This window comes from Hippichthys cyanospilos, chromosome 16 (assembly GCF_059441005.1).
Source record: "Hippichthys cyanospilos isolate Australia breed blue-spotted pipefish chromosome 16, RoL_Hcya_1.0, whole genome shotgun sequence".
In the NCBI taxonomy this organism is placed as follows: domain Eukaryota; kingdom Metazoa; phylum Chordata; class Actinopteri; order Syngnathiformes; family Syngnathidae; genus Hippichthys; species Hippichthys cyanospilos.
The window spans coordinates 13,935,165-13,950,239 of record NC_142384.1 but is presented as its reverse complement, the minus strand read 5'-3'; the positions used below and the strand labels follow the sequence as shown (position 1 = coordinate 13,950,239).

General features: G+C 39.9%; 1 protein-coding gene and 1 long non-coding RNA gene across 2 annotated transcripts in view; one reads left to right on the top strand and one right to left on the bottom strand.

Annotated features, from left to right (window-relative positions):
- The window catches only part of LOC148410746 (protein shisa-8), a 59,807-nt gene that overhangs the window by 12,932 nt on the left and 31,800 nt on the right, over positions 1–15,075 (top strand). The window contains exon 3 of the mRNA XM_088436308.1: positions 10,887–11,002. Coding sequence (XP_088292434.1) covers positions 10,887–11,002 — 116 coding nt within the window. The remainder of the gene's footprint in view (positions 1–10,886; positions 11,003–15,075) is intronic.
- Positions 1–15,075, bottom strand: part of LOC148410747 (uncharacterized) — a 77,409-nt gene that overhangs the window by 48,719 nt on the left and 13,615 nt on the right. The gene's annotated exons all lie outside the window — the stretch shown is intronic.

Sequence of the window (15,075 nt, the reverse complement as noted above, 5' to 3'; positions counted from 1 at the left end):
TAAGATTCATTCAAGTACTTACCCGATTGAGTCAGTCTTGTGTGCGCGCATGCGTACGTTTTACATCTCTGCTCACACGGAACATGTTACAGCATTATTTAGACATTCGCAAGAGCACTCTGTGCATCATGTGCTGTGGTTTACTGTTCACGTTGCCTCTAAATCTCTTTGTGCCACCATCTGTCTCTCACTAGTTACCCCCAGCTCCCAGTGTCCCTTTACGTGACGAGCTTCCATCCAGCCAAGCTGCAGCCATTAAATGGATTTATGGGGTTTTCCCCTCGCTGACAGCCATAGGAACATTGCTTGGATCCTATTTCGTTGTCTTGATGCATGTCCGTCTTATTTTTCCAGCGAGGGATGGGAAAGCTTTGTTTACGTCAGCAGCACGTGAAAGATGTTTAAAGAGCAGGCCAAAAGCAATGCGTCATTTCAGTCGGCTCTGAAATGGACAACATTAGCGCGCCCAATTTACGCAAATGCCATTTGACCAATAAGGAACGTGAATTTGGCCAAAGTGAAGTGCGACAGTCAAGTGAGAAGCTTTAAAATTACACACTGGCACTTGAGGCTCACATTTCTTCAAAGATGGCATAAAAGCAGAGATCATAGGCCTGTGTAATTGACATCAAACAACACATGAGAGACAATGGAAGATAATGAGGAAAGTGGATGAGAAAAGATGGCCGATTAAAAGATGGTGTTTTAATTAGTTAAGTGTTAACTCATATACTGCCTGCAGAGAAAAAAAAATTGCCATCTATAGTCATCAAAGATTTATATAGCCATAATGAGTGGGCTAATACTGATATGTGGGATGCAAAGAAAGAAAATATGAAAACCTTGTTAAAATCTTCATTTTTGTTTTGAAAAACCATACAGTTGAACTTCCAAATTCAATTATGACAAAGTTCACACAATGTGGAGGTCAAAGTTATCATGTGGGGAAAAACAAAACAAAACAAGGATGACATTTCTGGGTAAAAGATGAACTCTGGTCAGGTTTTTTGATTAGGGGGCATTTTGGGGCCTTCGTTTTTGTTTTGTTTTTTTTTAACTTCAATATAGGGAGCTCTACTTTCAAGACCAGTGTAAAAAGACCACAAGCCATTGGATCTGCGAGTTGGAGGGATGCGCCGCGGTGGGAGTGATCACAGCTCACTTCAATCATGGCTAATCAAAGTCCTTTAATTCACTTTAATATGCCACGCTGGACTCCCAAGATGGCTGCGCCAACACCACTCAAAGTATGAACTATTTTTGATTGTGCGCGCCATATTAAAGTTCATGGTAAAAGTACATCTATGCTTCCAAAGTCACACACCCAGGATGGGGTGAAGATGCTACAAGTGTGTGTATATTTGAGTGAATCAGAGGGCAGTTTGTCATGCCGCTGCTCCACAGCTCTGATCCGAGCTGACAGGTGAAGCTAAGCGCAGCTAAACAGCACACGTAACGGGGGAGCCGGCGATAGCGACACACAAAGAGGAGAGAGAGCCACGAGGAGGAGAAAACAAGACACAAAGAAGTGAGACCATCAGAGAGGAGGGAGAGAGGGACAAAGTCTGTGTGAAAATGAGGAATGGCGAGATCAGAGTTGGAGCACAATTAAAAAGAGAACAAGGCGGACAGCAGTGGTGAGATGGAAAGAAGCGCGAGGCAGAAATGTGTTGAAATAAAGGGAACGAGATAAACGGACGGGGAAAAAAAGATTGTTTAAAATTGGCATTTAATCAAAGAAGAGAACTCAGCGGGTGCACTTTTATTCTTTCACTTCATTAATCTAACAAAGTCCCCACCCTTTTTCCACTTCTACTCGATTAGCGCTTGCTCTGATATGTGCCCAGCTAAATATTAAACATATTTCTGAAAGAACTTTATCCTGAAGCCTCATTATTAAAAAAATATGTTTTTACAAAACTCTATTCAGTCACAATCGAGGGGGAAGACATAGTGGTGATACTGTAATTGACTTTTAAAGCGATGACAATATTTAAGTACTCAAGTCAGGTCCTTTTGAGGTAAACTATAACTCAAGACTCAGATGACCAAAAAGGCAAAAGAAGTTCGCTCTTATTGAAATTAAATGCAAACAATAATAATAAAAATGACAAAAGTAGGCTACAAAGAGCCCAGCAGGATTTCCAGCAACTGTCGTGATTACTTACTCTGGCCTGTTTGAGACCATTTCAATTTGAAGGTGTTTTCCAAATTTTGAGGCATTCTGGAGCGCAAAGTGTTCCAGCGTGAGAAATCTCTCAGTTGCGTGTCATGTGTCCAACTAACAGGAAAATTACCGTATTTTCTACACTATAAGGCTCACCCTCAATTAATGAAATTTTAAAACGTTTTCAATCACAATATAGTAACACTCAAAGTAATAAAAATAATAACTCAATAACTCTAAACTCTCAAGAGCATGATAACTCAGTCAATATGACAAATCTTGTTCAACTGTAAGCACGCAAAAGAAACAGGTAAAGCTTACTTTATCACTTCATTCTACCAATCTCAATATTGATCCATATATAAGGCGCACCTGATTATAGGGCACACCATCAGCTTTTTCAAAAAATTAAGGCTTTTAGGTGCGCCTTATAGTGCGGAAAATACGCGACCCAAAATGCTCAGTAAAAATATCCAAGAGTGTCTCCAAACGATTGGACCATTGTGAGCCCTGATCCTGACAGAAAACCAAAAACAATTTGCGAGTCGGCTTTCCCTGACCTAAAAACTGAATTCCTCAAACAAAGAATGAAGGAGTCGCACTGCAAATTATACATTGCAATACGAGCTCAAGCGTGGAAGTTAAAACGTCGGTCCAAGAGAAGAGATGGAAGAAAAGCAAAAAATGCATGCGGTTGGGTGCACCTGAATGGACAGCTTGATAGATCACTACTACTCACTTAGTCATGTGAGCGGTGGTGGACAAGAGTTAGTGTACATGTGGGGGTGCAAGTGAGTGATGTGTTCATTTATTTTTCAGACTTTGGCAAGGCCTGTTGATCCATTACTATATTACACCGCACTTGATACTCCTTGCAGTGCGAGTGCGCGCGCATACCCTGCGACAAATTTCTATTTATCGTTATCTGGCTCACACCTTTGCAGAACTTTGAGATAAATACAGCGTGAAGGCAATATGTGCGCACGTGTGAATGTGTGCTACGAGTTAAACGCAGGTTGGCTGCTGAGTCATTTTGACTGCTCTGCTTTGCGAGGTTACTCTCAGTTTCACCACATTGCATCTGATGTCTTTTTTTTACTGCGACGACAGGGCGGTATGAGCAATACGGGATTTGTTGAAGATGCCGATGCCAAAAAAGTGACATATATTGTTTCAAAGCAGGAATCGAACAGGGAATACAAGCTAAGCTGCTTGTAAGTTCATTTTTAGTTCACGTTGCTGGCTAACCGGCAGCGTCCCCTCAACCGCAAATAGAAGGCGTCTGGGAGACTGCCACGCGTCTTTTTTCAAGCGGACGAAAATCAACAGAATAATAATGCTCCGATGTCACGTGCATCCTTTTCTCTGCGTCTCACCTTTATTTAAAAAGTATGCCTCGGGTGAATAACTCATGCGGGTCTCACGCATCCGTGCCTGGGGTTGTCATCCAAGGTCACTTAACTGGGCATTTCATGATCCAGCGACTACCACGCTGAGCCAATGGAAGGGTGATGCAGGGCTAAAATTCATCACCGCGGCCCTGACTTTGACACATTTTACATGGCATGTACAGCCTGTGTATGAGGGCCAAGCGTGCGCGTTCATAAACTGAATGAAAGGGAGAATTGAGCTTTTCAAAAGTCAATGTCAGAACGATGGATGGTTGAGACGTTGACCTCACGGGTGGTAAGTGGTCTTTTTTTTCCCCCCTTCTTTGCAAGGTGAGGATTTGTTTCCAAACGTTATAGTTGTTAAATGTCATGACTGAAAAAGATGATTGATCGGTGCACATAAACATGTTTTGACATTTTAAAGGCACGAGCTATATGGATGTTTAAGATCGAAAGTTCAACTTGAAGTCACGCGTTTTGTTTGGACACCTGAACGATTGAGGGCACAATTACGATAGGGCAGTACAAAGTACAATCGCAGTAACAAAAAGTTTAGCCTACCAAATAAATCCAAAGCATCCAGCTGCAACAGCAGCCACAGCTAACGATAACAACAAAGATGCTAATGTAGCGACTCAGATTGAAGACAAATAACATACAAGGTCATTGTACAGTTACTTTTGTCATCCTGCCTTCCTGTGTGGAGTTTGCATGTTCTCCCCGTGCCGTGCGGGTTTCCTCGCGGCGCTCCGGTTTCCTCCCACATCTTCAAAAACATGCATGGCAGATTTATTGGATGCTCTAAATTATCCTTAGGTGTGATTGTGAGTGTGAATGGTTGTTTGTCTTTGTGTGGCCTGTGTTTGGCTGGCAAACAGTTCAGTTCCGCCTACTGCCCGAAGCCAGCTGGGATAGGCACCAGCAAGCCTACGACCCTTGTGAGGATAAGCGGCTCTAGAAAATGGATGGATGGATGGATGGATTTCGAGTCTTAATGCTAATCACGAATAACGCCATATACCTAGGAATACGATTGATTTCTTGTCGTCAAATGTCTACGTGTGTGTGGCGTGTCTAGTTGCGTTTGTGTGTACATGCAGGCAAATTCATGCGTGGGCTGCTTGTGCGTCACGCCGCTGCATGTTTGAGAACAAATCCCTTGAGCAAAATGAATCTTGCGAGTGCTTTTTGTTGCTTCTAAAATAGTACCGAGTCCTAAAAATAATGAGTTGGGGCAGTGACTCAGAATGTGACATATGGTATTTTCTGTGACATCATCTTTACCAACACTGCCTTCTCAGCACTGAAAGCCTGCCAGCAAACTGGTTGACTGGGCCTGCAGCATGCTGGCTTCTCTTTGTCATTTTTTCCACAACCATAGAAAGAAAAAATGGGTTAAATTCAACAGAAAAGTCAGATTTATTAATTCATAAATGTGCAGTGTTGATAGCAATAAATTGGATTAGGATGTAGGTTACCTTTAATATAATTACTGTATAAGATCACCACAATAAATTTGACTAACATTTAATTGACATTTTTTTTTTTTTTTTTTGTCAATGCGTGTCCAACTATTATCAGGTGAAGGTTTGCATTGAATTTCAGGTCAACGCTGGATTCCCAAAGGGAGGCGATGTTTTGGAATCTCTTGTAGTGTGTCATGAAAGTGGCTCAAAGACAGCGCATGAGCACAAACAGGCCCTGGCATGGCGGCCACTCAGCCATGCCAAGGGACATTATTTGGCAGCTGTCAGCTCTAATAGGAATACAGCAGGGTGGGAGACAGATCCAGGCTCTGTACCAAGCCTACAAGGGAGCACTATCTGGCAGCCATGGCACAACTGTGTCTGCTGTGTGTGTAAAAATGGTCGTTTGCCCTCACGGACCAGTGTTACACTCTCTGAAACGATGAGTGCTCCTTTCACCTACTTTTGGCAAATGGACCTTGTGTCTGCAGTTTTTGCTTGAATAAACATGTGATTGTGGGTTTCCTTCTGATCACATGACTAAACAGGTGCCTTGGTCTATATTATAAAGGTTGCATAGTGTTTGCAAATATGAACAGCAGCTCCAATTGATTCACGATGTAATGCTTGAAAAAGAAAGCTTAACAGACAGAAATCCACATTAAACGCATTATAGATTTTCCAAGCAGCTTTGGTGACGCGAGAATACACTCATTCATATCGCAAAGAAACACACACTGAATACTCTATTGACTCAAAATTATGGCAATTAAAAGAAAACTGGAGGTTTTGATTGACCAAGGGAGAAAATAAGAGTCTATAATACACAACTTGATAAGAAAATGGCAGAATTGGGACAGTATGAATACCATAATATTCCCCATCATAATGGCCCTTGTAGATGTAAAGTCATGGTATACTTAAAATGTTGCAATGGTGCAAAAAAAAAAAAAAAAAGCTGGTAATGTATTTTTAAAAATAAAAAATTACATATTTTATGAGACGGGAATTTTTTTTTTTTTCATTTGTTTTCATGTGTTATGGTGGAGCACAAGAGTATGTTTTTAGAAGGTCCAGATTTTTACTTTACAAAAATCAAATCAGAAAAATGTGGCTTTAAATTATGGCTTTAGACTAATTTTTTCAACTAATGCATAGTCAGAATCAAGTGTAGCGTAATGTGCCAGTGACTTCATGCTTCCTCATCTAATGCTTCCAAATATTCTGAGTAAACGTCCATCTATTCTAACTCGTCTTAGTCGAGTTCTTCACAGCCAATCTACACATGAGACAAATTAAAGCATTTCATTCTTGTATGAAAATATTGCATTTGGTTTTAAATGTGCTTTGAAATAAACTGATTCACTTTTTTTATGTTTGTATGATCATTATGAGTGACTGATAGTATTTTGGTTTCATTGCATGTAGTACTAGTATTTTTTTTTCCTTGCAACAGACTGTGTTGGACCTTGGTGTCCACTGATGTGTATATAACCGACATAACGGTGGATCTGCCTCCATGTTTCCGTCCATTTTGGGTTAGCGGCCCTTGGAATGATCTGTGGGTGGTGTTTACGCCACGCTAACCTGCTGTGACAGCGAGGAGTGATTCAGCTCCAAAATACTGCATTATATTATACGCCCCCCAGGAACTGATGTGTGTGTTTTGTATAATAGTGAATGCCTTATTCAATGACTTGGGGGTGGTTTTCTCACTTTATTTTTATCATCGTCCGCGGAAGAGGGGAGCATATTTAGTTACACAACAAGCACCGAGGCATCACAATCTTGTGATCATGCGCAACTTGCGCCACTGCAGCTGTTTGTTTTCACAGCGCTTGACTCCTTCACCCACCCTGATTTGCGATTTACAAGCTAAAGTGTGTTTGCCTTCCACTCTCAAAACAGAGAGGGCAATGAGGGGGACTGAATAAATCATGCACGTTTTTTGGTCACGTCATAACACCAACAAGCACGTTAAGTGTTTAGTTGGGCCACTACACTGCCCTCGGGAAGTATGGCACACAAATATTGTGGGTGATGTGTTGTTTGGTGCTCTGACATTTAATTCAATTGTTTTGGTTTATCATGTTAGACTCATTCAAGTGCAACTTACTATCATATCAACTGTAGTAGCAGTGCAGTTTGGGTTCTGGTGTCCTTCTTGGATTTAAAGTGTTGAAATAACCAAGGCTCTTTGGTCCATGTTTTATTCTGAATAGGGCCACCATGAATGCTTTTTCTTTGTCAGTTATGAAGAAGAAAAAAATAGGTCATTGCAATCATGAAGAAAACTCAGCAGCAGCCATAGAAGATTGTTCAATATAGCGCATTATGGACAGAAAGACTGAGTGGTAGTAGCCGCAGCAAGAGACAATCAATCAAATGAATTATGACAAAGTGTCAAAAACACTTGTGTTTAAAATACTGCACATCATTTAAATTGCCAATATCCATCCATCTCAAGGATATGAGGTGACAATGACCTCTAACCTGCTATAACGCAAGTAACATTTGGCATACAAATTTGCAGCAAGAGGAAAACATACCCAAAGTACAGTTTTAACCACTTAGCCATGTTTAGGGTGTATAATAAAGTAATTGTTTGATTTCCATTTACTTTTATTTTTCTTTGTTTTTTTGTCGACTTCAAAAAGTTCATGTTATAGGTTAATTAACAATATATCCATTTATGTGGACAGCAAGAATGTTTTTGTTTTTCTTTCAATAATTAGAAGCTCCAGTAAATATGTAAATAGTATTTAATATGTAAATATATATAGAACTGTATGTAGGCCTGCAGAATGTACACACTCATATGGTTCTTAGGGCCTACCTGGTTCACAACATTGGTGATTAAAGCAAGTGGTCTAAGCTAATGAACTTTTGCACACCCAAATAATGACATAAATTACATATAAGAACAGTCAAGAGAAATGTATTTAAAACATCGAAGAGGCAGGAAGAACATGACTAAAAAACATTCCTGAAAAAAACTGAGTGACAGTCCAGACACTGCTGGGACAGTTGAGAATGTCAGAATCAGATGAAAAGATAAAAAAAAAAAATAAAATAAAGTCTGGAACGGTGTGGGAGTGATGCACCGGCAATGAAAATGAAGCATGGGCAACAACAAGACGAAAGGGTGGGGTGGGTGGTGGGGGAGGCAGTTTTTGGAAATGGGACGCTGAGACAATAAGACAGACGAGATTAGGGGAGGAAAGAGAATATCTTCCTTGGGACATAGATAGAGAACAACAAGCATTTTTAAGCATCCTGAAGGGGCTTCAAACGCAGGGAATGGGAGGGGGGGGGGGGAGTAGCATATAACTCCCTTTATTACCATGGAAAATGAGAGCTGAGGGAAAGAGTGGAAGACAGATGAAGGAACACAATGGAAGTGGACAGATATTAACGAGACGAAAGAGAATTGGCTAGCGACGAGTTAATGTAAGGGCAAGCGAGATGACAGCCGGAGCACGGCTACATTATGTTCTTCATGGCTGCTCTCTTCAATCTCGCCATTTGTCCTTGTAGGAGTTGTCACTCACTACCCTCATTTACAACGAAGAAATACAACAACAACAAACATGGTAGTTTGCTCATATTCACTATCCAAACACAAAAACATTAATCTGTCGCGAGGGTCACAAATTATAGCCGGTTGTTGTGTACAGACCCGGAGTAGCCACGGATCTTTTTGATTTAATTATCATACATTTTGCTAGCCTAATAGCAAGTCATTTTTAACCTAGTGGCAGTATCTATACAAAAAATGGTGTGCTTGCAAAAGCTGTGTTGATTATTGATTTGGGAAAAGTGTGTGAAAGTAATTTCAAAAAAAAGGTTTGTACTTCCTCTGTTGCACTTTTTGGATACATATATTGGACTGTAACTTAGTATAGTATAGTAACTTTAGAATGTTTGAATTATACACATTTGTTTGGATGTGAACAACTAAAATATGTTAGGCATATGTTTTTTTCTGTCCAACTGTGGATTGTGTTTTCCTGAACATAATCTGGAAACCAGTAAGAATATCATTCATTCAAAATTGAGCACTCTGAATAACCGAACGGCACTTTTTGAGTTTCAGAAAAGTCTGAGTGAAGCGGTGCAGAGTATATTTCTTGACCGGAAAAATAACAAGAAATATCGCCCAATAAGCAAGGTTAAATTGCTGTAGATTAAATTATGATCACAAATGAAAAACCTGAGATAGTATCATGCAGCTTCAAAGTAAACTACGATGTAGCAAAGAGACACTACTGACAAGAAAATATAACCTATGACACAAGCCTGTGTAGGCCCCTGCATGTTTTAATGTCAAGAGGGAAATATCATTAAAAGTGTATTGATCATGCACTTGAATGAAATGATTTCATATGTAATTGCATTTTGTGACGGATAATCAGTCTATGTTGGCATGTTATAGCACTAGTTACAATAGTGTATGTGTTTGAGAAAAGTTAGGGATAAAAGTTGTATTTACTGGACCCTGCTTTTGCAATGCTCTGCACAAGTAGGCATTGCAAGCCGCAGGTGTGCGTGTGGGGCATAACATGCAGATATGGCATCATGGCGTGAGAGAGAGTCTACCTATTAGAGGTCGCACCGTTATGACAGCATTTAGCTGCCGCGGTTACTCATGCTTTATGTTTAGTGCTCTAACTACAGGCATCCTTTCAGGGAATGAACTTTTTTATGTTGGATTTTAACAAGGTTGTGCAAAATCTAAGTGAGCTAAGGAGATTTGGGGCTTTTGCTGGCCTAAATTAAAATCTTCAGACTGTATGCATTCTAATACTGTACAGTAAAAGAGCAAAATAACTGGATAATGGATGGATGGATGGATGGATGGATAGATAAAACTACAGTAATGATGGATGGATGGATGGATGGATAAAACTACAGTATTGATGACTGAATGGTGTGAGCCTAAAACACCAGCAAGTGAGCACACGATTAAAAGGTAACGTGTTAGGTTCAGGCAACCCAGAACATTTAATAAGCAACAAAGCAGAGGGAAGACAACAAACGTTTTCTCACGAGGAGAGTGGATGGGAACCTTCAGCTTTTGTGCTCCCCTGAAGGGTTGGGGGAGACATTTGGCAACAATGTAAACAATTGGTTTATGATCCTGAGGAATGCAGTTTAGATTCCAAAACATACTGATTGCATGACAAATATGGGATAACATATAGGCAATTATTCTAACAACACACTCACCAGGCAGTATTGCTATTTTTTTAAGCAGTCTGCATTTTTTATATTACAAACTGTTTCCTGCTAATGCATTGCAAATGTAATATCGTTTAATTTTAGTTTTGAAGGCTATAGATCAAAACTCAGTACGCAGGTGAATTAAGTTCTGATTATTTAGAAAACACTACTGCAAGATAGAGGGCATAACAAATGAAACATTCACATTCATTACAATAGAGCTGCCTGTTACAAAACAGCTTTTATCTGCTGGTGCAGGTTAGAGAGTTTTCTTACCAAATGTTTTACTTTTGAGGCATCCGCATCTGAACTTGTTCAAAGGCTCTAACAACTAAAGACGGCGAGGGAAACTCTCTGTTTCAACACTCCCGTTGGCAAACATCCAGAGACAAATTCCCTTTTATCTTTGAGTTCAGCTTTTTGACGATAACTCAAAAGAGAGTTCTGTGAGAGTCTGTAGGTTTTATGGAGATGAACGCTGGGCAGATGATATAGAAAATTTCCTAATGATGTCTACTATGTATCCTGCCTTTTAGCCTCGGGCTCTCTGTGCTAGGATTTTTAGCATTTACACTGATTGTCACTTCCTGTTGTTTTCCTGTTTGCTTTATGTAATGTTGCTGCTCTTTTCTTCCTTAGGACTTTGACAGAGCTGCTGAAGCAGCCAGGCGAGGCAGGAGTTGTGGATGGAACCGGAATTCACCACCCTATAGGGACAAATGGAATCTCGGCCAGGGCGTTACGCTCCAACAACGGTCAGTCCTCACACTAACGCTCACCCTCAAACTGACAAGACAGACTTACTATTTAGTTTGGTGTCAAAAATGAGGAGAATGACACAGAGCAATGTAATGACATAAGATTAACATTCCTTTAGTTTGTGTGACTTTTTGGGTGACTCCTAATAAAAAATAACAAGGGCGTAGAAGAGCAGAATGAGAGAACTGGAAGTGATGGGAAATGAGCAGACAAAGCAGTAATGCTTGTGTCATCTATTATCAAGTTAAGGACAGTGTACAATCTCCATTTGTTTGCTGTTATGACGCAAAGTGGATGGGAAAGCCGAAAGACTTACTACCTGGAGAGGTGCCAGAAAAAAAGTGGTGGGAAAAGCACTCAAACGCTCTACTTAAGTACAGGGACTTGTGTGAAAAGTCTTGTAAAAAAGTACGTGTGCTGATTGGACTCCTTGAGTGCACTAAAAAAATATTCCCTCAAAAGATTCAGTAGTGGTTTTAGGCTTGTTTTCTGGCTATTTTAAGCATGTCCACATTTAGGGAGAAAGCAGCAACTATTTGTTCCCACTGTTATTTTCATGCAATATGAACTGAGTCAAAGGTGTGAAAGTAGCAAAAAACACAAAATCTGTAAACCTGGAGTTCTTAAAGTGGGTGTGATCACACCCTAGGGGTTCGGTGAGTCCGTCTCGGGGGTTCGGCGAAGCCTCCATCCCATAGCTCAAGACTCATCCAACACTTGGCTTGACTGCAGATAATCACGCTACATTGCTTGGCCCTTCCGTCTAGCACATTTTGTGTACCAGTAGAATGACATCTAAATGACATGACTTGAATTTGAAAAAAAAAAAAAAGGTTGGCGAATGCGCATAAGAAAATGATGAGGTTTAGTACCTCCAACAAGGGTGAGAACCGCTACTTTAAATGATTGTGAACACTCAAATGTGAGAAATGTGAAAATCCGCCTCGTACCTCATTCTGTGAAAGAAAGCCTGCAGTTTTCATCCATATTTAAACCTCTGGATGTTTTTTTTTTTTTGGTGGGCGGTTCAATAACGAGTGAAAATAGTAACAAGACACCTTTGAGAAGGCTTGATAGTTGTTAAAAATCAATCGCTGCAGTAAAGAGCGTAATGCTCAGCCTGTGTGCACTGAGCCATATACTGTCAAAAGGATCTGAGTCAAAAGAACAAAGATGGACATTGATGGAATTGCCTGTTGGCCAGAATAAAAGCTAAAAGTATGATTACAACCCAATTGCCATCTCATTGACCAAATTATTAGGATTAGTACTGCAATGACAGTGTATATTGTCTTTAATGACATGAGTTATAAAAGAGGAAGTCAAATGTAAATTTTCTTAACAATATGTTTTGGGCACCCCCAGTAATCTAAGGAACTCAGCATTCAGCAATTTAGCATTCATTTTGTGGAATATGAATTAAACAGTAAAATCCACAAATCAATGACGTCTTTATCAATCAATGGCGGTTAATCAGAATGCCGTCTTTAAACTAATGGGACAGCATAGAACATATTGCAAAGAAAAATGACTAGACTTGACCTTTAAAAACTCAAAAATTCAGAAATTAAACGGCGAAACTAAACCTTTTCTCCCTTTAAGCCAAAAAATTGTGTTAAAAGGGCCCCAATCAGGGTAGTTAAAACTTTTCACAGGCACTCTGACATCTTCATGCCTCCTGCAGGCCCTATTTATCTGCTGGGGCCGGGACAATGCTGAGAGTTGAGAACAATCAGGGAATTCTCTGATTGAAAAGAAAACTTTTTGGAGGTGGACTAAGACATGTAATTTGAGTAGTAAAGGAGGTTTTTCAGACAAGAACAAGGAGCCGTGTGGTCTCTCGCCATCTTGACCTCGTGAGCGAGCCTGCGTTAATATCAGCAGTATGAAAGCATAAAATAAAATCTTCCTCCAACCAAGATGCCTGAGTCGGAGATTTATCATTTTCATCATTAACCAGCATTGCCTGACGGCAGATTCTTGAAACGCGGCCACGTGGCTTGGTGGCCACCAAGCATTGAAGTCACCACTAATACATGCACGTTATGTCGACCGAGCCACCTACTTTTTGACGTTAAACTTCCCGCATTATTTTGACACGAGGCGCCAACAGGTGTCATCCCTGTGTGTAGTTTCCGTTTGATTCGTCATTCCACTCTCACAAGACAGGTTGTATTTAATCAAGAAGTAATTAGCCGCATCTTAGCTCCCAACCCACAGAGTGAATGCTGGGTGACCCATCTGTTTTTTCCTCTTTGATAATACGCACGCAGACACCGAAATGAAGTATTATTTCCTGGGGACGCATTTGGGATGTCTGGTGGCATGTTTATTTAAAGGACAAAAGGTCCCCGCTGCGTCACATCTGCCCTCATATCAAACGAATTAGAATATGAATTATTTGTTGCTCGGCAGGCAAGTAACGCTACAAAATGCGCTACAAACCCAAAGGCAAGTAATGCTACAAAATGCGCTACAAACCCAAAGCTAGTGCGTCATCGCATAAAAGATAGTTACGTAATCAAATATCGATGCACAGAAAATGATTCACACAGAACCTGTATACGTTTGTTCATCTATGATTTATTGCCCTTTTATTTTCCTTCTTCACATGATCAGGAGCACACATGCAATGTTGACTCTTGCACGCAGATAATAGGAAAAAAAGACTAAGTTCACTTTCATCTTTTCACCATGGCTATAAACACATTTTGGCCTCATTTTCACCCCATGCTGTGCTTATTAGCACTCTTCTATCTTGCGCCTCCTTTCTTTCTTTCCTTGCTATTAAATTCTACCCTCTTTAGTCAGCCCTGCCTTCTCACACCAATTTGTTGGAGTACTTTACTTCCATAACATCATTATCTGGTGGGGAAAAAAAAAAAGTTTAGCACTGTGCATTTTCCAATTAGAACAGCATAGCTGGAGTATTGTTTTGTTTGTTTATTCAAAGGGTCAAGAAGATGTACGCGGATAATTATACCACTAGAAACACTCATATTGCACAGATTGTGTTTATCGTTTCAGGATTTATGAACCTCTTTCTGCTTGCAAATTTTAAGCATTACTTCTCTCCTCCTCACAAACTTCAAAGTAGGTTAGTTAAGAGCTCTATATGTTCTACTTTTTTAATGTTTTTTCTAACTGTTTCGAATGGAAGCTTGTTGGCAGCAGCAGTGAAAGTACACAGCGATGACAGCGAGGGGAGGGAGATGAAGTCTTCAAGATCATGCTGTGTCAGCTGTCTATGCATAATTACCTCTTAATTAAACTAATTTAAATCCTCCAGGCTAAAGAGGTGGGGGATGAGAAGGATAGAGAGGGACCAAACAGTCCGTTTTTATGTTGGAGGCCAGCATTTGAGATAGGTGACTATTATTTCCTCCTCTTCAAATCTGGATTGAAAACACAATTATTTCAAAGCATTTATTCCACCTGATTTAAATGTGCCCGTCTTTTTGACCTTGAGTGTGAAGAAAGGCACCATTAAGTAAAATGTTTTGTTATTATCATTATGATTACCAATTTACCCGAAGATAAAAGACTGGTATTTCTCCATGAACTGTGAAATAGGAATATTGTAAATTAGAGATGAAATGATACACTTGTGGTCAGATATGGGCGTAGTTTGAGCAATAAAATTTAATTTACAGCAACCAGCAGTTACTTCTTCCATCACTGATACTGTCTTTCATAATTTGAGCATACCTCAAAGCAAAACATTTTGGGTCCGAATATATTGACCATGAACATTATTGAAAACAATCACATCACAAACCATCTTACCCCATTGAAATGAATAGAAATGCTATCAAGCGATACCAGTGCCGTACACCCCTATTTTTGTTGTTTTTAAAATGATAAGAGCCCTATAATATTTGACTGTGTAAATATACAGTTCTGAGATTTACTGAATGCAAGGAAACAATTTTAACCATGTGCTTCTCCTTTTAAGAACCATAAATGGTTTATATTTAACCCAACTGTTTTTTGAGTATTAAATGCGGACATACATACTGTATGCATGGGGGTCATTTTTCATACCAGTCCTGCGTGGATGCTACATGGG